Source organism: Mastigoproctus giganteus, chromosome 3 (genome assembly GCF_048544385.1).
Source record: "Mastigoproctus giganteus isolate SK-2022 chromosome 3, ASM4854438v1, whole genome shotgun sequence".
NCBI classification, from domain to species: Eukaryota; Metazoa; Arthropoda; class Arachnida; order Uropygi; family Thelyphonidae; genus Mastigoproctus; species Mastigoproctus giganteus.
Genome location: NC_143577.1, coordinates 30,388,902 through 30,414,609, shown reverse-complemented (window position 1 = coordinate 30,414,609; position 25,708 = coordinate 30,388,902). Strand labels below are relative to the sequence as shown.

Here is a 25,708-nt window from a genome sequence, read left to right as displayed (position 1 = left end):
TGGGGTTACTTCTACCCATATGCAGTACTTTGCATTTGTCAAGGTTGAACTTCAGTTGCCACTTCTTAGCCCATCTGCCCAAATTATCTAGATCCTGTTGCAGTAGCACACTGCCATTACTGTCATTAACAACCCTGCCAACCTTTGTGTCATCTGCAAACTTCGACATTAAGCCTGATATACCTTCATCAATATCATTGATAAATACACAAAACAACAGTGGACCCAACACCGAACCCTGTGGGACTCCACTAATAACATTAGTCCACGAAGAGCAGCACCCATTGATTACCACCCTCTGTCTTCTCCCACTTAACCATCCTCTTATCCATTGTAGCAACTTACCCTTAATACCATTCTGCTCCAATTTGTACAGTAGTCTTCCATGCGCAACAGTGTCAAAAGCTTTCCTGAAATCCAAGTATATGATATCAAAATTATTTTTCGCATCCAGTTCCTTTGTGACCACATCATAATAACCAATCAAATTTGTCAGACAAGACTTTCCCTTAACAAACCCATGCTGTGTTTGAATTATTGCTGCAGTCTTGTCTAGATGATCCTGCAATGCATCTTTAACCAGTGACTCCATTATTTTACCCGGAACAGAAGTTAAACTAACTGGTCTGTAATTACTCGTGACATCCTTCGATCCACCTTTGTGAATTGGGGACACATTTGCACATCTCCAGTCCGTGGGAACCTCCCCTGAGTCCAAGGATGCTCTCATAATTATGGCTAAGGGTTTGCTTAGTTGCTTTGCCGCCTCCTTTAAAATAACTGGATAGATCCCATCCACCCCAGGTGCCTTTCTTATGTTTAACTTCAACAATTTCTCCTCCACTTTGCTCTCAGTTATTACAGAATCATTAAGCACACTGCTACAATTTGATAACCTTCTTCCATTTTCAAACTGTAATAATTCCTCACGTGTGAATGTAGATGCAAAATACTCATTCAGTTTGTTTGCTATCTGAGCAGGATCATCAACAGTCGAACCATCGATGTCAAGTGGACCAATCATATTCATCCCCTTCCTTTTAGAGTTTATATAAGTAAAGAAATCCTTGCTGTTTTTCTTAGCATCCTTTGCCAAAGATTTCTCGTAATCCGCCTTCGCCTGCCGAACCTCCTTTGTGACCTGATTACAGACTAGCTTATATCTGCCACAGGCTTCTGCGTCACCTGATAATTTATATGCATCCCATGCATTTTTCTTCTCTGTCACGAGTCTCATTAGTTCATTTGATAACCATTTAGGCCTAAACCTTGAACGATATTTCTTAATCGGTATATAAAGTCTAGTAGCTTCCACGATTAATTCCTTGAATGCTTCCCACTTAGAATTTACTGTTGGTAACATCGTCAGTTGATCCCACTGTACTGAATTTAAAAACTGTCTGAGACCACTGTACTCCCCTTTACGGAAGCAAAAACCCTTTCCTTTACCCCTGACGGTAGTTACCTCTTTGAGTAAATCCCACTTCAGCACACTGTGATCACTGCCACCTAGTGGTTCCTTTATCTGCAAATTCTTAATACACGAATGATCACTGCTGATAACCAGATCAAGAGTGTTACTTTCTCTGGTTGCCTCTCGAACATGCTGCTGCAGAAAACAATCATCCAATAAATCCACAAAAGTCTGACTGGTGTGTGAGTGACCAACCCACAAGTTCCAGTCAATATCTGGGAAGTTAAAATCCCCCATTATAAGACATTCAGATTTACTGGCCCACTCTATTTCTCTGTACAATTGTTCATTGTACTCATTCAAGTCATTAGGCCTATAACACACTCCTACCCTTATTTTTCCTTTCGCAGTGCTTATCTCGCACCAAACTGACTCAACAGAGCACTGTTCATCTATATTAACTGGGTGCACTTCCTTTGATTTTATGTTTTTCTTAATTAACAGCATAACACCCCCTCCCTTTCTGTCCTGTCTATCCTTTCTGTACACATTGTACTCCCCAAATTCCAGTTCTGCATTCCTTATATCTTTGTGACACCACGTCTCTGCTATCCCAACAATATCCGCCTTTGATGTCTTGACCAACACTTCAAATTCATCAAATTTATTTACTATACTTCTAGCATTGGTATACATGCAAGCATACATGCTCCTATGCCTATTCCTTGTTACCCTAACACATCCCATATACCCAACTATTCCATGATGACTGCCATCCGTCCCTGAAACCCCCAACACCCCTCGCTCCAGGTCACTTCTTATTCTAATAGAAGTTGTGCAAGAATCACCTTCACCTCTGCCTGCAGTTACTGTTAAACTATTAGTCTTTGTATCCCCCCAAACTAGCAGTTTTCCGACCCACCTAACACTGCCTCGATAGCATCAGCAAATATTCTTGCACCCTTTCTATTTAAGTGTATCCCATCCCTGTAGAAGCAATCTCTCCTGTTAACAAGTACAGTCCAGGCTGAAAAAAATTCTACCCCTTGAGCCTTGCACAATCCTTCCAGGGCCGAATTGATCGACAAGGCTCTCATCATGTACTCCCTCCTATCGTGTCTGGGCAGATTTGCAGACACTTTCAAATTCAACCCTATTTCACGGCTTTTTTTCAACAGTGACCTGTATTTGTTGAGTAATTCCGCCGGTCTCCTATTCTTAATATCATTAGTGCCAACGTGTACAACTATATCACCTTTTGTGCCCTTGAAAGATGATATCCGCTCTACAATGTCATCAACCTTTGCCCCTGGCAGACATACCCTGGTCCTGTTCCACCTATCCTTTTTACAAAGGATGTTCCCCGTTTCCCTGACAATAGAGTCACCAACAACAACTAGTTCCTGTGGGACCAGCGCATTCTGCCTTAGGGGTTGCCGCTGTGTTGCGTGATGACCAAGTGCAAGCTCTGGCGTTGATGTGGGCAGCTGAGAGCTTGATGGGCCCCTCAATTTACTTCCTTCGAGGGCATCCACCCTGTCCTTCAAGCTCTCATATAGGCCCATAAGAACGCTGAGTTGTTGCCTGATTTCGATACACTCCTTGCATCGCGCACACACAAAGACATCCCCCATGGCAATATCATGTTCCGTTCCAGAGAGTTCGGCAAACATTTCACAAGTTGCACATTTCTTTAGGCTGTGATGCGTTGGAGAATTGCCCCCCTCAGTTCTCCCCCGAGTCACAGTATGTAAAGAACTCCTTTCTGTTTTTCTTTGCATCCTTTGCCAAGGATTTTTCGTAGTCTGCCTTTGCCTGCCTAATCTCCTTTATGACTTGGTTACAGACCAACTTATATCTATCATAGGCTTCCATGTCACCCATTAATTTGTATGTATCCCATGCATTTTTCTTCTCTGCTACATGTCTCATTAGTCCATCTGACAACCATTTAGGCCTAAACCTTGAACAATATTTCTTAGTTGGTATGTAAAGCCTGGTAGCCACCAAGATTAGTTCCTTGAATGCTTCCCATTTTGAGTTTGCTGTTGGTAACATCATCAGTTGGTCCCACTGTATAGAATTTAAATACTGTCTCAGACCATCATAGTCGCCTTTACGAAAACAAAAACCCTTCCCTTTACCTCTGATGGTAGTTACCTCCTTGAGGAAATCCCACTTCAACACACTGTGATCACTGCCACCTAGTGGTTCATTTATCTGCAGGTTCTTAATGCATGAAGAATCACTACTGATAATCAGATCAAGAGTATTGCTCCCTCTTGTTGCCTCACGAACATGCTGATGTAGAAAACAATCATCCAATAAATCCACAAAAGCCTTGCTAGTGTGCGAGTGACCAACCCACAAATTCCAGTCAATATCTGGGAAATTAAAATCCCCCATTATAAGACTCTCTGATTTACTGGCCCACTCTATTTCCCTGTACAATATATTATTATACTCATCAGAGTCATTAGGCCTATAGCACACTCCTACTCTCAATTTTGATTTCCCTATGCTTATGTCACACCAAACTGACTCGACACTGCCCTGTCCATCGATGTCAACTGGCTTCACTTCCTTTGACTTTATGTGTTTCTTAATTAATAGCATAACCCCTCCTCCCCTCCTGTCCTGTCTATCCTTTCTATATACATTGTATTCCCCAAATTCCAGTTCCGCATTACTTATATCTGTGTGACACCACGTCTCTGATATCCCAACAATATCTGCCTTTGATGTTTTGAGCAATACCTCAAATTCATCAAATTTATTTACCAAACTCCTAGCATTGGTGTACATGCAGGTATACATGCACCTGTTTCTATTCTTAGCTACCCTAACACAACCCATGTGTTTACTTGTAACGCAATGACTACCAGCAGTCTCTGAAATATCCTGCATCTTGTTTTTCAGACTTCTGCTCATTTGAATAGAAGCAGTGCAAGAATCACTTCCACCTCTGCCAGTGGCTACTGTAAATCATAGACAAGTGCCTATTGTCTTCATCACGTCCATCCATCTGCATATTAACAACTCAACTCCCAGTGAATGGATTTTTATGAAATTTTATATTTGAACCTTTTAGAAAGATTTGTAGAGCCATCCTAAATTTTATTAAAATTGGACCAATAGAAATCTGATAGTAATTATTTCTTTGGCCATTCATTCACATGTAATAATTCGACTCCATGAATGGCTTTCCATGAAATTTTATATTTCTCTCTTTAGAATGATTTGTCAGTCCTTTCTAGATTTCATTAAAATCAGACCAATAGAAATCTGGCAATTATTATTATTTATTTACTTCATTTTTTTTCCTACATATCACATAGGCTAACCACATACCATATATTATAGCTAAAGCACTGGTTGTTATGTTTGTTGCCATGAGCTAGTTGAAGGAATGAATGGAAAATTCTGGTGGATATGCAGAAATGAAATTTTCTTGGTTCGCACATAAGTTTTTGCTTTTTTTTGCTCTTTTTTTTTGTTATAAATCATGTATTATTACTATTTGATAATGGAGTTGAAATGTAACACACTGTATCATACATTAACTAACTTTTTTTCTTATCAGCTGGCTGTTTTACAGTTAGCCTTTCTGGACAATGCTTTTTTCAACTCCTAGTTCAAATTGTGACTTGTTGAGGTTATTCAAGCGTACTTAATTGCATCAAGGAATTATGTTTTGCCCTGTTTGTGCAATGTTGTGTACTATCAAATGACAAAATCTTTTGCTGCTATTACCTCCTTGCAAACCCCCCCCCCCCCGCCACCAACTTAACCTTGTTATTACAATGGAGATTCTGTTGCCTATGTAATTGTCTGGTGAGCAGTAAAGATGATTTATTGCTATAGGCAAAATAGTAAGCCACATATGAATTTCCATTATGTATCAAAAATAGTGTTTATCTATTTATCTTCATAGTTCAAAATGAAAATGTGCTATAAGCTGAAGTTAAAAAACAATAATTACATAAGTTAGTAAAATAAAAATAAAATTGCACATTTTAAATATTATTCAACTGTTATTAGCATAATACAGTGTTTTTAATTCCTATTCATTTAACCATCATTTCAGGAAGTTAGAAAAATAAAGCAGTATTTAGCAAGCAGATTTTCTGAACAGATTTATAATGGTGAGTACAGTCACAAATTTTTAGTACAGTACTAACTGTACTAAAAATTTCTACAAACATTTGTTCAAAGAATTTTTAAGGCATTTGGAAAACAAAACATTTTGGATTAGACTCCAATATTTTGGATCCACATCCATTCTGAAGTCAGGAATTTTCCTCATTTTAGAAGTACTATCCAAAATGATTACTAAAATTATACTGAAGTTTTGTTCATTGTATTCTAGAACATATTTAGCACAAATAAAAAAACTAAAAATAAATATAATCAGAATTTTGATATATTTGTTTCAAGAATTTCATTTAGGAAAAGAGGGTTGGCAAGTTTTTTTTATTTATTTTTTTTTATTTATTGTTTATTGACTTTAATCACTGTACTGGTTCATATAATATGTCAATGTGCTGGGCTGAAAAACTCAGGATGCACACACGCATTCTCGGCTTGACTATACCATGAATAAGGACATGGAAAAAGAGGATGGTAACAAGTCTCTCATTTTGTTTATCATAGTGTTCTTTAAACAACTGGCAGAATGATCACATTACTTTTAAAAATCTAACCTCATGCACTGTCATGTGCATCAAAATTGCTTTATTGTTGCTTCTTTACATAGTCACAAATACTCAAAATGGTGATCATGTACAATTTGGTTATGTACCGACTCTCCCTTGTCCAACTTCTGAAGAATTTCAACTTTATATTTATAATAAGGATTTTGTTTCCTTTTAGCCACTAAAATCACTATATATTTTCGGTATATAAGTCAAAATTTGAAGTATTAAAAAAATCATGAAAAAAATAAAAAGTCAACTTTATATGCTCAGTATAAAATCCTCAATGGAATTAAAGGCACAAGATTAGGGTTAGAAAGACATGAATTATATCAATATATTTACAATTTATTGGACCTCACATGCAGTGCTGCCCCGTGGGTAAGAAGCGCCTTTGTTCAAAGTTATATTTCAGTGTCCCCATAAAATATAATTTGCAAATTAAAATGAAATTAATTTCAAGAAATTTTTTTTTATTTATTTAGTATATAAATACAAGATATATGTATGTGTACATAAAAATAGAGCATCTCAAAAAAAATTTTTTTTTTTCAATTATTAAAAAAATCACAACACAATAATACATTTTGAACTTTGGTATATATGATATGTCATTTATTACATATTTATCCTCCTAGCTTTAGCTGCCACACAATTCTTAATTAGATCTTTTATATCTAAAGTATCCATAATATTATTTTCTATTGATATTATTGATTTTTATTTCGTATGATGTCATCAATACACGAAGGGATCAGTTTTTTCTTGCTTCCTTTGTGTATTGTGGCCGGGATATCCAACCAACCAGTTGGTTTGGCACCATCGTGATATCCAGCCCAAGGCAGTAAGACGTTCTTCGGACATTGTTGATTGCAAATAATTTTTTTTAAATTTTAGCTTTGAAAAACTCCTTTCCACGGAAGTTACGGATACAGGTAACGTTAAATAAATATGCAATACAGTGGCAGTATTTGGAAACGTATCGGTTAATTTATTTTCATATGTATAGTTTAAAACATCGTGAGGAGACATATCTTTTTTTTTATAAAACATTGCAAAGTCTTTAATTCCTCAAACAAAGTCATACCGTCAATATCCCAATTGTCCAAATTTTTATTGTTGCTCAGTTTTATGTGTATATCTTTGCAGTGTTTCAATAAATCTTCATCACTCCATTCTTTTAATTTGCTTATGTTGTGGATAAGTTTAAAGTCTTCATTGTGCTGTTTCAACAGTACAAATCTTTCTGTAATTGATGATATTGTGGTGTCTAAAACCGTGAAAAAAAATTGGATTTTAAAATTTTGTTTAGCATCATTTATTGACTCATCTGATGCTTCATATCCAAACGTTCTCTTTCGAATTTCTGGAAAAACAGGATCGATGTTGAGATCGTTTGCCACTTCCTTTGCAGAAGTAATAATGTTTTCAAAATTTTGATTGGTCCTGCGATTCTTCAAATCCTTTGTAATGAGATCGAGATTTTCTGTAACTGTTTGTAAATTAAATGTTGGATTCTGCATCATTTTGCTTACAAAATTTACAAGACTTAAGATGTTGTACCAAATATTAATAGAGCAAACAAATTTAAATGAACAAATTTTTGAAATTAAGTTGTCAGCCTGAAATCCTAGAATCGATATCTTTAGTATCATCTTCTGTAATATTTAAAAGAGCCTGATAATATCTAAAGAGCCTTTTTAGCAGCCTTATTGCTATAATTCTACTTTCCTACCTAGCAGTAGAAAGCAGTTTTAAACTTAAATTTTGAATATGTTTTTTTTAATATAGCCCAATGCTTCACAGATACTGAAAAATAATTGTACAATTCCTGTATTACCCCAAAAAAATTAACTGTTTCAAATGAAATTTTAGCTGCATCATTATTTACGAAATGTAAAGAATGAGCAGCACATGGAATGAAAAAAGCTCTTGAATTTACCTCAATTTTTTGCTGGAGTCCATTATGTTTGCCTCGCATATTGGCACCATTGTCACACGCTTGTCCGTGTAAATCCGAAATATTGATATTCAGTAATTTTAAAAGATTTATAATAAATTCGAATAATCCCTGACCAGAAGTATCATCTACAGACTGAAAACCCAAAAAATGTTCACGAATTTCTGTGATATTTGTTATCTTTATTACGATAAACAAATCTAATAACAATAGCCAGTTGTTCTGTGTGGCTCAAGTCCGGGGTATTATCAATAATTAAAGAATAGTATTTTGACTCTTTAACCATTTCTAAAATTTTTTGTTTTATGTCTTCAGAAATAATATGAATGATTTCATTTTGTATCCTGTCACCTAAATAATGAGCAACATTCTGTTTTTGTGATGTTTGGATACGATGCAAATGTTCTACCATTATCGAGTCAAATTTAGCGACAGTTTCCACTAATTTTAAAAAGTTACCGTTATCATTATCAAATAGATTCTTTGAGGAACCTCTAAAAGCTATACACTGTCTTGACAAATATTGTATTATATAGATTAACTGTTCTATAACAGATTGCCAATATTTTTCCTCAGTTTCGTATAATCTTTGTTGTGTTGAATCAGTCGTACATTTATTACTTAATGACCTTTTAAGTTCACTATATTTTGAACCATTTTTAATGTGCACGGAACTTGTTTCATGTTTTTTTAATATATGACTCAAGTGTTTCCAATCATTACAACCGTATTCATTAGTAAGTTGCATATTTTGATCACCAAATATTTTACAATGATAACAAAAAAACGAATTTTGCAATTTTGAATAAACTAAATAACTTCTGTTAATTTTTTTCTCCATTTGGTAACATTTGATAATAATATGATTCGGAAAACTTGTGACCCGATTTGCCTTTAGGAAAATCCCTATTAACTACTTGACAAGGACAATTTTCAACTAAACAATCTCTAATTTTTATGATTACACGTTTTGGCCAAGTACCTGGATTATTAACATTAAAATTTAAAGTAAAATTCGAAGTTTCGGGTTTCTCTGAATCAGAATCCAAGATTTCTTTAACTGCAACTTCTGGTGACATTATGGTGAGGCCAGTTTCATCCTCATTAGATATATCAGTTTCTTCAAACTTATCTTGTTGTACTGTTCATTCTTCAGTGTTCTCCTTTGAAGTAGAGGTGCTCGAAGTGCTTGCTTCGTCAAAACTTTCCATTCTTTGTTTCTTAACAGTTGCTGTTGGTGGTACTGAAGTCAGAAATTTGTTCGGTGATCCAGCTAATTTATGTTCGATTTGTTCTCGTTGTAATATTCTTTTTCTGTTTTGAGCTCCAGATAACTTCTTTGATGTTTTTTCCGACATCTAGGGTTTAAATTACATATTATCTAAGAAAAAACATTTTTTTTTCAACAAAATATTTTCTTTTTTCACAAAATACATCATTTTTGCAACAAAAAATATCTTTTTTTACAAAATATAGAATTTTACATACTTAATGTTTATTCTATAAATTTCAGGAAGTAACTTGCACTTTGTTTCAACATGATGACTTATTTTATTTATTTATATTTAAGAATAATAGGTATAATTGTGAAGAACCAAAGAAATACAAGTGAACAGTCATAGGGTTAACTATCGAATGCCTTGGCTCATCTGGTGAGTATGGGCTTGGCACACCCAGGATCCTGAACTGGATATCATCATTCTTCTCTTTCTTGGCGATTTCCTTCTACTTCTCTCTCCCTTTCTCTCTGGGTCACAGGGTAAATCAAATTTTTTTTTTTGGCTGCTGCAGCATAAGCCTCAGGCTTCCTTGCACCACATCGCTAATAATAATAATAATAATAATAATAATCATACAATGCCAGCTTTATTATCTTTATGTCATTCTTCTGTATAACCCAAACATCGTTAAGACATTCAACAATGTTGCGGGTCCGGCGCTAGCTGCACAATGCGGCTATATCAACACAACTACATTCAAAATTTCAGTTCAGCATTACACACATTGGGGTGGCATGGCGCATGGCATTATTAACATTACTGAAAATAGTCAAAACAAAAGTCGTTTCTGAGAATGCAGAGTGTGCAGATCGCATATCGACACGCTGATATCAATGCACTGAACATGTTCAAACCTGCTTTGATGCACCACTCATGAAGCGGTACGTAAAAAGAAGGTGGCTAATCGGTTGTTGAGTTTACTGTTAATTTTTTATCACCTTACTGTTTATTTTAAGTCATGCAATCTATGTAGTAAAGTTTTACTTCATGAATAAGAGCATTGTATAAAAATTTACTATTTATAGTCTTGAAATGAAATGGCGCCCCTCCTGATCAGGTGCCTTTGTGCGAGGCACAACCTGCACACCCGCACGGAGTGGCCCTGCTCACATGGTTGGAAAATCTGCACAATCCTTGGAAAAAAATTCAACCATGTGAGGTCAAAGGTTTCCAAAAATTTACAGACAAGAAGAGAGAAATGAGATGATGTGCCATTTTGTTTGTATATGTACTGGTTGACAATCTGGGTTACTTTTAATTTTTTATGGTAAAAGAAAGTTTTCTGATGTCATTATACACAACCAGGTAATCCCCCTCCCCAAAAAGATTGCATTTCACTTGTTCTGCTCCATTGAAAGTCATCATTTTTATGTTTTGATTACATTTAACTACTAGTGAAATTTGTAACTACTAGTCAGTGATATAGGGTATTAAGGTCTAACATTTACCTCCAGACAATAGGTTTCATGCACTGATTGGTATGTTTTATCAAAGTCAAAATACACAAAGTTATGAGATTACCAATTTGTGAAGATATTTTTGAATTATTCTATATTTAAATTACTCTCTTGTATGAATAGGGTTATGGTACAGTCCAGAATGTGAATTTACTAGAACATGTTTGCAACAAAGCCAATCAAATGTAAATGGCACAGTGAGAATTCTTATGTACAAAGGAAATACCTATATTCAAGGTCGTACTTCACCCAATTCTTTATATAACGAAGAGCTTGTGAGGTAAGTTGAAAAATGTTTTAAATAGCCTCATATAATCATTCTCCTACATAATTTGAATAATTTGCAGGATGAACCCTTTTTTAGAATTAATAAAACATAACTTGATAGTATCCACAAAAAATTCAGACACATGGAAATTATTTTGATTCAATGGAGATTTCTTAAATTTTTAACTGAAAAAACCAAGGAAAACTTTTTTTGAGAGGTATTGTAAGTTATGGCTAACCCATGTCAAGTGAAAGGAAAATAAATGAATTAAAATAATCCACCATATAGGGTACTAACAAATTAAATTTCTACAGTTTATGAAATGATAAAATAAAAAAAAAAGTAAACTAAATGATGCTTCCAATATAGGATCCATTTTAGACGTAATAAAAACTAAAATGAATAATTAAGAGCCTTGATAATTTGTTGGTCAGCAGATGATTTAAAGATCTTCACAAAAATAAATTTGACCGATGAGGCCAAAAATGCCACAGTAACCATCAACAAGACCTTATCAGAAGTACAGCAGTAACTCACGAATTTTGACCTGCAATTGAACCCTGAGAAATCTGCCATCATGGTATTCTCACTTAAACCCATACCACCCATAATTCAGCCTGCGATTGACAGAGTCCTGATCCCCTGCGTTGAAAAGCAAAGAGATCTGGGTGTAATCTTCGACAGAAAATTACGATTCCATCACCATATAGAAGAACTCTCTGCTAAATTCAGCAAGAAATGGTTGGTTGCCAAGCAGCACTTGCTACACATTTACAACACAAACCTGATAGAAATGTATATCAGGATGATGATTTTTGGAAGTGTACTGTATGGAGTAGAGTTGTGGGGCTCAGCTGCAGACACCACAATTAAACCATTAAAAGCCGCTGAATACTGGCTCCTGAAGTGGGCAACCTGGAAGTGTCATCTCCCACCACAGCAGCGCACAACACCGATGGCCAACGCGCTGAATTTAACCAGGTTTTCAGCATTAATGCACGAGAGAAGACTCATCTTCACCGTAAAAATGATTGCCGGGAGAGTCTCAGCACCCAACGTTTGGGACACCGTGTGCTGGCAGATTCCCCAACCAGGTCTCCCCTCCACTCCCAAGCTTCTTGCTCTTCCTTCGAGACTACATTTGAAAGATCGGTTCCTCCCTTATCAGAAGCTCCATCTGGTTCAATCCCTGGATGCTGACTTATTTAAAATCATAGATGATAAAAAGTATAGACGGATCATCCTAGATCTGCACGTGGTCTCCAGAACTACCAACTGATCTCAGATCATTATGGCGGGGCAAGAGACTCTCAGAAAACTGGACTTGAGGAAAATCCTTTGTTATCACAATTTGTTATTTTTGTTATTTTGTATTAGTTTTCCTTTCAAGTCAATGTTATCTGCTATGAGTACTTTTTTTTTTATATATAATTTGCCTATAATTAATCTTTACAATTCCTTTATTATCTCTGCCGCTTGTTAACCCCTGGCATGGTGCCGTGAAGGGTATTGTATGGTCGTGGTACCTGCGTGTACCGGTGAGCTGTACAATAAAGATCTTATTTATTTATTATATATATAAAATGAAGAAAGATAAAGAGAGGTTTAGGTTTAGAGTGATGTGTTGAATTTACAGGATGGAGAAATATTAATATGAAATTGGTCATAGAAATTACATCTAACAATGACCACTACACCTAACATTATCATATTTAGCGCATCTGTAACACACACACACACACACACACACACACACACACACACACACACACACACACACACACACACACACACACACACACACACACACACACACACACACGTGTGCACACACATAGGGTGTTTGTAACATGTGGGCTGTGCTTAATTGATTCAGGACCTGAAAACAATGAAAAAAAGGCCACTAATAACTACCTATGGCTGTTTGAATTTAAAAAAAAAATGGCTCTGGAATTTTCAATGGTTAAAAATAATAAAAACATAAATAAGAATAAGCAAACATACCTAACGTGAATAAACATTTTACTAAGTATGTGTCTGTTTATTCTTATCTGCTATTTAATTATCTTTGATTATTTTAACATTGATAACTTTTTAACATATATTCACATTTAACTTTTTAATTTTTTTGATATAATCAATGGTAAAAGCCATTGATAATATTTTTGAAATATTTGTAAATGTTTAAAAATATTTTTTAAATAGTAAATTTTTAAAATTCAAACAACCATAGATCCATAACCATTCAGAATTGAACATATGTTTATATATATTTTTTTCATTGTTTTGAGGTCCTGCATCAAACCTAAAAGTACAGTCTACATTAGGACCCCTATATAAAATTTTGTACTATCAAAATAAATTCTGGAAAAGTTGTCAGAATTGGCTAATTTTCTCAAAAATTATTTGTCCCTGAACAGCCCTCATTTTCAGAATGTATTTCCAGAAAGGTGACTCACAAGAACCATCAAATCATCATATACTTGAAGTTATTCTTTTTCCAGGTTAGCAGTCTGCATTTGCAGCTTTCTCCAAGTGGTCAACGATGACCATATTTGCTTCGAATTTACCTCGAACCACAGAGAAAAACTTTGCCTTTATGAGTTTCTCTGGTATTACTTTGCTTTCAAACAATTTATTTTCTTTTTTTAATTGGGTGGATTTAATAGGGCACCTTTTAGAGATGACATTTATCACTAAAAGGTTAATTTGCTATTTAGGCATTGTGTCATCTTTTGAATAACTAGCAGATTAAACCTTTTTGTAATGCCAATGCAACTTGTGAAGGCAAATTTGTTTTACTGTCAGCATTAAGACCATCTATATAATTTAATTATTATTTTAATTTATTTTTATAATACACTTTCTTAATATTAAAATTAATTAAATATATTAATAATTTCATTTATTTGATAATAATTATTATTGTTTAATTCTGTCCCTGAAAATATAGAATGGTATTTGTTTAAAGTTGAAGCTATTTTATACCTGGATCTGAAGTGGAAAAAATGATAACCCTACTGAAATAGGAACCATTCATAACAACTTTAATGGGAATAGCAATTACATTATAAGAAGGCACCTGGTACTATTGAATATTCCAAAAGTTTGGATTTCTGTAGATGACTACACTAATGGAAACATGTCAACAGACACCAGTTGATGCATTCCCATTGGTGCAGTCAACTACAGAAATAAATCTTTTTTGAATATGGAGTGGCAAGTTCCTTCTGATGATGTCACTGGTATTTTCGTTCCTTCTTTTATGTGTTCATTTCTTATCTCAATTTCTCCCTTTCTTTGGTAAGTGTTTATATTATTACTCATTTTGACATATTGTTTAGTATTAGTAGTAGAAAAATAAGGAAAGAAAGTAGCAAGCTTATAAAGCATCAGCCAAAAAAAAAGTTTTTCATCCTTTCTAATAATTTATCTAATCCTTCTTTATATTTATTTAAAATACAACTTCCATACGAAACTAATGCCAGATGGAAGTTTGTTCCAACAACCACTCTCTGGATATGACAGCAAATTTTCACAAATGTATCCTGCAATCATCCTTTTCAACTTAAGTGTATGTCATCCTAGAAAGAGTAAGGATGCTATCAGCATTTAGTATACTTAATCCATTTAAGGTCTTCCCATAGATGTTGCAATTTACAGAACTGGTCTTTGCTGGTAAGAGAACCTTTTTGTTCACCCGACTAATTTTATTTCTCATCTCTGCACCTGTTGCAACAGTTCCTTCTTAATATGAGGCTTCCTGACCTGATTGCAGTACTGAAGATGCAGTATAACTATTGCCTTATACAACTAGATGACTGTCTCCTTGTCATTGCTGGAAAAATTCCTGTGTATCATTAACCCCATGAGCTATCCTAGCAGCCTGTCTATACTGCTCAGTGAATTTCATGTTAGACTGTCCAATTATCCCTAGGTTTTTTAAATCTTCACTACCTTGAGTGTAATATCACCCAATTGGTATGCTATTGTGGGATTAATGCTACTCAAATACATGCATAACCTTGCATTTATCAATGTTAGACATCAATTGCCTAATGGGCTGAAAAGGGGCTGTTTATCCAGTTTTTGTTAGAGTAGCATACCCCGATTACTGTCATTAACCACCCTGCTAACCTGTGTATCATCAGCAAATTTAAACATCAAACGTGATATGCCCTCTTCATTATTGTTAATAAATATTGAAAACAGTAAGGGACACAATACTGAACCCTGAGGGACTTCATTAACATTATTCCGTGAAGAGCAGAGGCCACTAATAACTACCATGTCACCTGTTACCCACTCATCTCTTCATTAGCAGAAGTAATTCACCCTTAATTCCATACTGCTCCAATTTGTACAGGAGTCATTCATTTGAAACAAATCAAAAGCTCTACTGCACCGTAAATATATAATGTGTGAAAATTATTTTTTATATCCATCTAATTGGATTGATCAGATAAGATCTCCCTTTAACAGATCTGTGCTGTGATTTTTGTATAACTTCATTCCTGTCAAGATAATCCTACATTACTTCTTTAACCACTGACTTATTTTCCCTGACACAGAAGTCAAGTTTGCAGTACAGTACATTATACATAACCATGGTGATGTGTTTTTTCCTCCCAGAGATAATTGCATTGCACTTGTTCTGCTCCATTAAAAGTAATAATTTTATGTTTTTATTACATTCATCTAACTATAGTGAAATTTGTAACTAGTCAGTAATGTAGGGCATTAAAGTCTTTTCATCCTTTGATCCTCCTTTGTGAACAGGAGAAACATTTGTACATGTTTGTATGAACCTTCCTTGAATTCAGGGATGCTGTTATGTTGTTGTTGTTATTTGGTTTTTAGGAGCATTAGCAACTAAAGCCATATTGCTCCGGGGATATGCGGTGGTCATTCCCTGACCTTTCTGCATCCTCCGTATTTAGTGGTCATGGGCTCGAACCCTGGTCTAATCAAGAAGCGTGTGCTACGCACTGCCACTCCTGCACACCTGGCTACGGAGGTGCCCCAGGGATGCTGTTATAATTATGACTAAAGATTTGCTTACCTCTTTTGCAAGTTATTTCAATATAATTGGATAAATCCCATCAGCCTTAGTTGCCTTATTTACTTTTAGATCTAATATTCTCTTTCATCTTCCTTTCAGTTATGAAAATGAAAAAAAAATCACTTGCTTCCAGGCAGAATTAGGTATACTTCTGGTACCCCATCTGTAAAAACTTCATTTTTGAAATGTGTATAGTAAATCCTATTACAATGAATACCATTTGAATGATTATTTCACTTTAATGAAAATATTTCCAGATTCCTGGCTGATTTCCATTATTAATAATGCTAGTAAATCTCCTTTTAGTGAAATAGTACTGATGAAAAATTTGGTACAAAGAAGTATTTTCGAAGTCCATGTATGCCTGAAATGTATTGGTTTGTATGTGTGAAAATTATGAACCATCATATTGTAAATATGTTTGAGAGAGTTATATTAAGAAAAAATAAAAAAGTTGTAAAAGATGTGAGATTCAGTTGCCCACCCTAAGTTTCCACATTTTGAATGGCTATGCTCAAATCCAGTTGGTATGGCATACAAATTTAGTACTTTATTTTAGCTTCTTAATGAAGTACCCAAGATATGGTTATAAACATAACACAGCCTGCATCATGTAAATGATTAAATTTCTATTATTTATCATCATCCTACATAAGTGAAGTGCTCTTTTTATTGTGATTATCCATCTGCATACAACAACAGAGTCGTCCTTTTTGGATCATCAGAAGTTCACTTTCATTAAGTTTATTTTCAACCATCAACCTCTTTCTTGATATGCATTTTATGTTTTCCAATACAGTGTAGACAAGCTGCCAGGACAGCACATGGGCTTTTGTCAATGATATACAGTAATTTCACATACAGTAATCACCTCCTCATCCCTGCTAGTAGCAGGGATGAGGAGATGATTATTTCATTGTACAAGGCAACAGTCAGGCCACATCTTGAGTACTGCATACAGGTTTGGAGGCTTCATTTTAGGAAGGATGTAGAGCTGCTGGAGCAGGTACAGAGAAGGGCAACGAGATTGGTGAGGGGAGCAAAGGGATGCTCTTACCAAGAAAGGCTTCTGTTCTGCAAATTACAGCATCTGGAGACTAGGCACCTGCGAGGAGATCTGATTGAGGTGTTTAAGGCTTTGAATAGATTGAGCAAGCTCAGTGCTGATGGAATTCTTTTTCTTGTTCAGACTACACACATGAGGGGACATAGATTCAAATTGAGGAAGGACGGTTGCACAGTGGATGTGTAGAAGTTTGCCTTCAGCCAACAGGTGGTTGATTGTTGAAACAAGCTTCCATCCGTTGTTATGGAAGTGGATAGCTTGAATGAATTCAAGGAAGAACTAGACAAACTGTTGGAGGGAATGGATAGGTGAAGTGGGAAAGGTTTTTTTTTTTTTTTTTTTCTGCTGATGCTGTATAAGCTTGATTTCTTACATCATTTGCTACTACTAATACTAATAACCTTTCATGTTTTGGAACATTTAAATGTTGCTATCCAGTTCTGCATAGCTCAATAACTAGAGAAAAATTACTGTATGTCATGGTGTCGATGTTGAATTGGTGGTGTTTGTAATTGATGATTTGCACATAACTGAGATTTGTTTATGATAAAAGTTGCATTTGTAATAAATTCTTCCTGAACAAAAACTATGCATATGTTTAAATAGTGCATTGCTTAAATGAAATTCTGATTTAATTTTTGTATGGCATACTGGCATACCAAAATTAGGTTTACTATACTTATCCTAAACCAAGGATAATTGGTTTAGGATAAGTACAGTATTCTGAATTGACCATTAGACAGTTTTGTTAAAAATTAACAGTTCAGTCAGAATAAATAATTTTAATATAATTAAAATTATTTATTCCAACATGTCTTTCATGTATTCCTTAATGATACTAATTGAACTCTTTTCTTTACTATTAATAGTATGGATGTACAAGGTAATTATACACCATATGATGCAGATGGATTTATTAAAATTAGTGCTGTCAGGTAAATATATTTTGATATATTTCTTATTAATTTAAAAATAAGAAATTAAATATATTTTTTTAATTCACCTGCCATTATATGGCAGTATTTTAGAAAGTGATTAGTAACAATGCTGATAAGTGGGAGAAAAAAAAATTAATTTACAAATGAAATTAATGTTCACACAAAAGTGATAATTGTATGGCATATTGGTCTTCAAGTGAAAAGTGTTCTGTTTAAATATAACATTATATATAAAACTCACTTAAACTAAAGGAATAATGGACAGTGCAATCTATAGTTGTCAGCAAACATTTACTATTACTATTTCAAGCAAAATTTTGTATAAAATCACGAACAAAAGATTATCAACTTTTTAGCACATTTTTGCTTTATTCAATGGAAGAGACTTCTCAAATTTTTAATAAAGAAACTGTAGAAAAAATCACTTTGGAAAGCACTGTGAGATTACTCCAGAGTGAACAAATAGTTTTTGAAGGAAGTCAGAGTGAAATAGTAATAGACAAAAAAAAAAAAATAGGTGATCAACAAGACCATCCCCCCAATGCAATCAGTAACAGATTAATTTAGTACTTCCTTGTAACTACAAGAAGGGGAATTTTTGAAATGTTTTCTTTGTTTTTTTTTTACTTAATGCTGTAGCTATTCTGGAATCTATTCAATCTTCTGATCACATGTACTCTTAGTGAATTTGATTTATTTTATCATGGTTCCAAAAAGAGGCCTTGCCTTATCTATCTTCGAAGAAACGAAAAAAAAAAAAAAAAATTCCTCATTCATGCTTTAAATAATATAAATAGATAATGTCATATCATTATCATAGCATGGGCAATAAATATTTCTATTTAAATTTTAAGTTTATGAGGAAATGAGAAACAATTTTTGATATTTATTCGGTGCTGGAAATGAAAGTGGATGTGGGTGGATGCATTGTCATTCCCCCCCACCCACTAGCTCCAGGGCTGTTGTAACTACCTTTACTGATGTTGGAGTTGGGTCTATCTTCCTAGGATTACATAAATAGAATCCGCCTAGTTCTGAAAAGTCATTTCCATCCCTGAATTTAATATAGCAAAAAGTTATATGGTCCAGTTAATGGTGTTTTTTTTTTTGGCCCAGCAGATTTCATGGCAGATTAGTCTTTCAGTCACCTTTTATTTATTTTAAAGAAGTAGTGCACTATTTAGATAACTCTGCATATAGGAGTTTGCTCGGTTGTGAATGCCAAGACCATTGCAATATTCATTCACTGCAATTTAAAATCTACTGGCCAGAAAAACACAAGTGGTCAGAAATAGTTCGTGTCTTTATATATAGGCTATTCCAAAAGTATATGCAAAAAATTCTAGTATATATTCTAGGGGTAAAAATATAATACTGGGATAATCACATTGATATTTCAAAAAAAAAATATTAACAATAATTAAATAATTTTGCTTTAACTTTACTGAAAATATTATGGATAGAATTTAGGATTTCCTAATTTTCATAATTTCAAATCTGAATTGACAGTATTTTGCAAATAAATTTAATATTTCCCAATGTTTTTGTAACTGTGGATCCCTAGTATAAACAAGTGTACTGTTGATATTCCTTCCTCCAAACCTATAAGATTAATATCTGATTAAATGAAAATGTATTGTTATATAACAGATGAGAGTGTTCAGTTGTATACAGATGTAATACAAGTATAAATTATGAAATAAAGCATACAGCTTTGGCCAATTGAGAATGAAATCTTTTTTTAAAAAAAAAGGGGGGGGGGGATATTGCTTTCACCAAAGGAATATTGCACAAACTCCATGGGATCCTCAGAGCAATACTTGGGAAATGATGATGATGCCATTAAATTTTATTTTATTAAATTTCAGATTGAAAGAATATCAAAGAGTCAAGAGAAAGAAGAATTAAAAGAAATGTATAAAAATAAGTAAATGTGATCTCAAACACAAGAAATTGCCTTTGCATTTATTATGTAAAAATAAAACAAATTAAAAAAAAAATTTTTGAGATACTATAAATGTTTTTGCAAATATTAACACATTCTTACAAATTAACAGTATAAAAAATCTCTATAAGGAGATTCAGTTAACTATTTTGAGCTATATAAGATGCATGACTATAGCATGGTTATCCCAATCTTATCAACCCAATCTCCTGGGTTGCTCATTTGCAGTTTTCAGTTCCTGAGTTGATTATTTTGGTAACTTGGATTTTCAGTGGCTTCAAAACTGATACACCAGCTACAGAAGCAGTCACTGAGCAGTAGCAATGTTTTTTTTTTTTTTTTTTTTGTTTATGATGTAAATATTCTGGAACTTGCTCAGCCTTCTGATCTCACTTGTTCTTAGCAAATTTGATTTATTTTATCGTGGTTACAAAAAGAGATCTTGCTTCATTCTTCTGATTAATGACTGCCAGTATGAATTCTGCTATTTCCCCATCCAGAGTGGATTTTTTATAGTTGGAAAGATTGCAAGTATTATTGTAAGTGTGTGTACATGTATATATATATATTTATAATAATACCTGCAATTAATACAGGTATACAGTTTTCATAATTTAAAGAAAGAATAAAATGAAGCAAGAGAAATAGGTTGCAAATGAGAAGCCTTAGTGGGAAGGTTTTTTTTTTTTATCAACTGGATGAACACAATAAAGCAACTATAACTTGGATATAATATATTATTGAGGCATCTATTAAAAATTTGTTCCAAGTTGCAATTAAATAAAAACTAGCACAGTTGCATTCAATACGATGGGAACTCCCTGTAAGCCTGCTACGTTGGCTTGTTCTTCATTGTGAATATTTTTTTTGAAACTGTAAGGTTTGATGATACATAAGATGACAAAAAATGTTTTAATTCTGATATGAATTTGGTTAATGACTCTGCACTGTAAGTGAATTTCTCAAATATCCAAGATTGATCTCTTGATTAGTGCTGACAAGTTGAAGGGTACTGAAAGGTTCACAAATTGCTTTTTCTGTTCTAGAGTCGAAGTTCAATTAAGTTCTTGCTTTATCTCCAAAAAAATTTTAATGGTAAATATTTAACTAAATCAAGTCACATTTGTATGTCTTGTAATTGTGCCATTCTTAATTCTCCTGATCCACTGAACAGAAATAAGGTGTTATTAGAGTGTATCAGTTTATCAATAATCTGTAATTTGAGCTACACTCACATTACAGATGTGAGTGTAGCTCAAAAATAATGACCCCCTGTTAATTGAAGATAAAAATTGTGATTTTCTGTACCTTTCCAAATGTAGACAAAAATTTTTACTTGGCGTAGTTTTCATTTTTTTTTTTTTATCATTTTCCCAGGGTTGCTAGTGTAAATGCACTCAGCAAATACAGTCCCACCATGGTTGATCTACTTTTTACTCAAGAGTAATGTTTGCTTGGGAACCTGACTGCTACAAAACTTGGAATTGAGTTTGTTTCTATTCAAGTTATTTATAAAATTTTCCAACATGATTTAACGATTATCAGTAGTTCTAACAACCAGATGAACCATTCTAGCAGTTGTAGCTTGCTACAAATGTTAGAACCATTGAAAGATAAATTTGAAATGTTTATTACATTTGAATAATAAACATGAAGAGGTGATATTCAATTTTAAATTTCAAATTTTGTGCTGCACAGCATGCAAAATTTGAAATAAATTTTAAAAAAAAATTGAATATGGAAGTGAATAATAGTGCCTAATATATATATATTGTTCTCCTGATCCACTAAACAGAAATACCTTTACACCTATATATATATATATTTATTTATTTATAATTTTTTTAATTTTCAGCAGAATTAATAATTTTTTCTGAAAATAAAAGATTTAAACACAGCATTTTTTAAATGTTTAATTTTTTATATAAACTAAAAAATGCATATAATAAGTACTGAAATCCATTAAGAAGAGATGAAATAGTGGTATATACCAAGCAGAATTAAAAAAAAATTGTGTGTGAGCAGAGCACGCATAGCGAAAGTTAAGTAAAACATCTTTAGGCGAACATTTATCACTTGACCAAGGATCCCATATTGACTGTAAGAATGCCGCAGGCGATGAATCTGCATGAATGAGAGCCTCGGAGATATGAGACATTCTTTTACCAAATCCAGTTTCTGCAAGTGCTGTCGCATCGGATGATATTTAAAACCATTTGACTTCGATAGAGCCGGAATCACTTTGTTCTTGAGAGAGTCACGACAGCTGTTACAAGTCGACATTTTACTTTTGGAAATGCTGTTTGAAGAAGAGCATGATCTCGAGCCGCTAAAATCTTCATATCTCTATTGAACCAAAGCTGACTGCACATGGAAGAGACTGAACCAAAATCATTATTCAAGAATGTATGTTTAAACTGTGCGTGGATGCTTTGGTGTTTCTTAAAATCCTGTTGCTTACACCTGCTACATGTTGAACGATTTGATGGAGTACTTCTGGCAGTCGGTTTTGGCTTCTTTGCTTTTTGTTTATGGCTGGGCTTCGAGGACTCTTCATCGTTTTCATTTGCAATATCAACTTCCATGACTCCTTCTTCCAAATTCACCTTGAACATTTCTGGGGAGATATAAGGCTCTGAAGATGTAGATAGACCTCCTCCGGCTTCTTTGTTCAACTCCACTGCATGCTGTAATTTCTTCCACTGTCAAAATAGCTTAGATCTCTGTTTATACTCAATGGAGGTCGTTTCGGTGGTTGCATTGCATGTATGCATGCTCTATACACCTTACAGCGCTCAACAGTCTTCGACATTAGCATTAGCATTAGTAGAGGCATATGATGCAAGAAAGCAAGCTTATTCAGCATCAGCCAAAAAAAAAAAAAAAAAACACACCACTCCCATTTCACCCCTCCGTTCGTTCGAAATACCTGTCCAGTTGAGCTTTAAATTTGTTTAGGCTATCAACTTCAACAACAAGTGATGGAAGTCGGTTCCACCAAACAACCAACCGCTGGCCAAAGGCAAATTTCCGCACATCTATCCGACATTCGTCCTTCCTCAATTTGAATTTATGCCCTCTGAGGTGATTATTCTGAGCAAGATGAAGAATCCCATTGGCATTGAGCATGCTCAAACCATTCAAAGCCTTATACACCTCTATCAGATCACCTCGCCGGTGCCTAGTCTCCAGACTCTGTAATTTGCAAAACTTAAGCCTTTCTTCGTAAGAGCAACCCTTTGTTCCATTCAATAATCTTGTTGCCCTTCTCTGTACCCGTTCCAGCAGCTCTACATCCTTCTTGAAATGAGGCCTCCAGACCTGTATACAGTACTCAAGATGTGGCCTAACCATTGCCTTATACAAGGGAATAATCACCTCCTTATCCTTGCTAGAAAAATTCCTGTATATCATTGACAAGACACCATGAGCTACTCTTGCAGCTCGTCTGCACTGCTCAGAGAACTTCATATCTGCCTGCACAATTACCCCAGGTCCTTTTCATTCTCCACCACTGTCAGTGTAGTACCGCAGAGTTGATACGTTGCTCTGGGGTTACTGTTTCCCATATGTAGTACTTTACATTTGTCAATGTTAAACTTCATTTGCCACCTCTCAGCCCATCTGTTCAACCTTTCCAGATCCTGTTGCAGCAGCATAGCATCAGTAGTGTCCTTAACAACCCTGCCAACCTTTGTATCATCTGCAAACTTGGACATTAAACTTGATATCCCATCATCAATATCATTCATAAACACCGAAAACAACAACGGACCCAACACTGAACCCTGAGGAACTCCACTAATAACATTAGTCCACGTTGAGCAGTGTCCATTGATTACCACTCTCTGTCTTCTGCCACTCAACCATCCCCTTATCCATAGCAGCAATTTGCCTCCAATGCTACACTGCTCCAATTTGTGGAGCAGTCTTCCATGTGCAACAGTATCAAAAGCCTTTCTAAGATCCAAATATATAATATCAAAGTTATTCCCTGCATCCAGTTCTTTTGTGACTACATCATAGTATCCAATCAAATTGGTCAGGCAAGACCTGCCCTTAACAAAACCATGCTGCGTCTGAGCTATAACTGAATTCTTGTCTAGATGATCCTGCAGTGCTTCTTTAACCAGTGCCTCCATTAATTTACCTGGAACAGAAGTTAAACTAACAGGTCTATAATTACTTGGGTCAGCCTTTGATCCTCCTTTGTGAATTGGGGTTACATTTGCACATCTCCAGTCTATGGGTATCTCCCCTGAGTCCAAAGAAGCTCTCATAATTATGACTAGGGGTTTGCTTACTTCCTTTGCTGCCTCCTTTAATATAACTGGATAGATCCCATCCACCCATGTTGAATTATATATCCCATCCAGACATGTTGAATTATATATTTTTTCCATCAAAATGTTTTATTAAATATGGTGGAGAATGATGAAAGAAATAGCATGATGCAATCAGTAGGAGTACTGGGTGGGTTGTGCATCGCTTATGCCTGGTACGGAGTGGTACAGTGGTGGGGGATGAATAATTTTGTGTCGCATTTTCTTGGCAATTTTTGTCAATCCATGGATGCATTGCACATGTACATCCGCTATATGCCTTACAACACTCACTACAGTAGACCCCCTGCTTTATGATTTGTTTACTGTATGATCAAATCACTTTATGATGAACATTCCATAACAAAATACCATTTACTATATGATATGTAGTAAGTGCTAGTCATTGTGATCATGTTTACGAATTGAATTTTAATTCTATTAATGGTGATTCTAATAAGCAAAAACAGGTGGAATATTATCCACAGGCTATAAAAGTAAAGATATAAAGCACAGATTTACACTTTATTACCTTACCAATTAACAAAATTAAAAGATATGTGAAAATCGGAAGAATATTTTCCACAGGTAAACAAAAGAAAAAAAAGAAAGAAGGCAACTATATTGGGTATTCCCTGTGTAGTTGCCTTAACTTCGGTGATCACACGAAAACCGGGGCATTTAGCCTATTATGACAGTTGGATGTCTGGAATGCCTGTAATGCATTTACAGTAGAGTGTCAGTTATCTGGAATAATTAATGTCAGATCTCTTCCGGATAGCAAAATTTTCCGGATAATTGAACGTAAAGTAAAATTAACTAAATTCTGTTATAATGTATTAAGGTAAAAGAAAAACTTTAAATAGTGTGAAAAAAAATGAAATTATTTAATTTAAAAAAATAATAATAACTTATACATAAAAAATTGCATATTTACATATGTATGTATATTCAGATAGTATTTTACTGCGAATTTTATGTGGAAAAAAATTAAAGTAATTTTTTAAAATAATGTTCGATCATTTTTGTTTCATTTGTTGTGACTTTTTTTTTTTTTTTTTTGCTTCTAAATTGCTCAAGTTCTTTAATATATCAATTTGATTATATTGTATTCTTCCTGGTTTTCTGCCCATTTCAGTGCTGTTTCTCTTCCTTGACATTTTACCGAGAAAAATAATAAATCTCACAGTTTCGGGCTGATTCTTACCAAATCTGGAAATAAATTAAACATAATATGAAATGAAGAGAACAAAATATGTCATGGAAAATTGGGTTCATGGAAGCGAATGAAAAAACTCCAAC

General features: G+C 34.4%; 2 protein-coding genes across 2 annotated transcripts in view; one reads left to right on the top strand and one right to left on the bottom strand.

Annotated features, from left to right (window-relative positions):
• Ass (argininosuccinate synthase) overlaps positions 1 to 20,047 on the top strand; it is a 73,415-nt gene extending 53,368 nt beyond the window's left edge. Inside the window, exons 11-14 of the mRNA XM_090369227.1 lie at positions 5,502 to 5,559; positions 10,929 to 11,085; positions 18,071 to 18,136; positions 20,008 to 20,047. Coding sequence (XP_090225353.1) covers positions 5,502 to 5,559; positions 10,929 to 11,085; positions 18,071 to 18,136; positions 20,008 to 20,047 — 321 coding nt within the window. The remainder of the gene's footprint in view (positions 1 to 5,501; positions 5,560 to 10,928; positions 11,086 to 18,070; positions 18,137 to 20,007) is intronic.
• Positions 9,347 to 25,708, bottom strand: part of LOC150087839 (alpha-aspartyl dipeptidase) — an 85,181-nt gene continuing 68,819 nt past the window's right edge. The window contains exon 8 of the mRNA XM_090369230.1: positions 9,347 to 9,449. Coding sequence (XP_090225356.1) covers positions 9,446 to 9,449 — 4 coding nt within the window. The 3' untranslated portion in view covers positions 9,347 to 9,445. The remainder of the gene's footprint in view (positions 9,450 to 25,708) is intronic.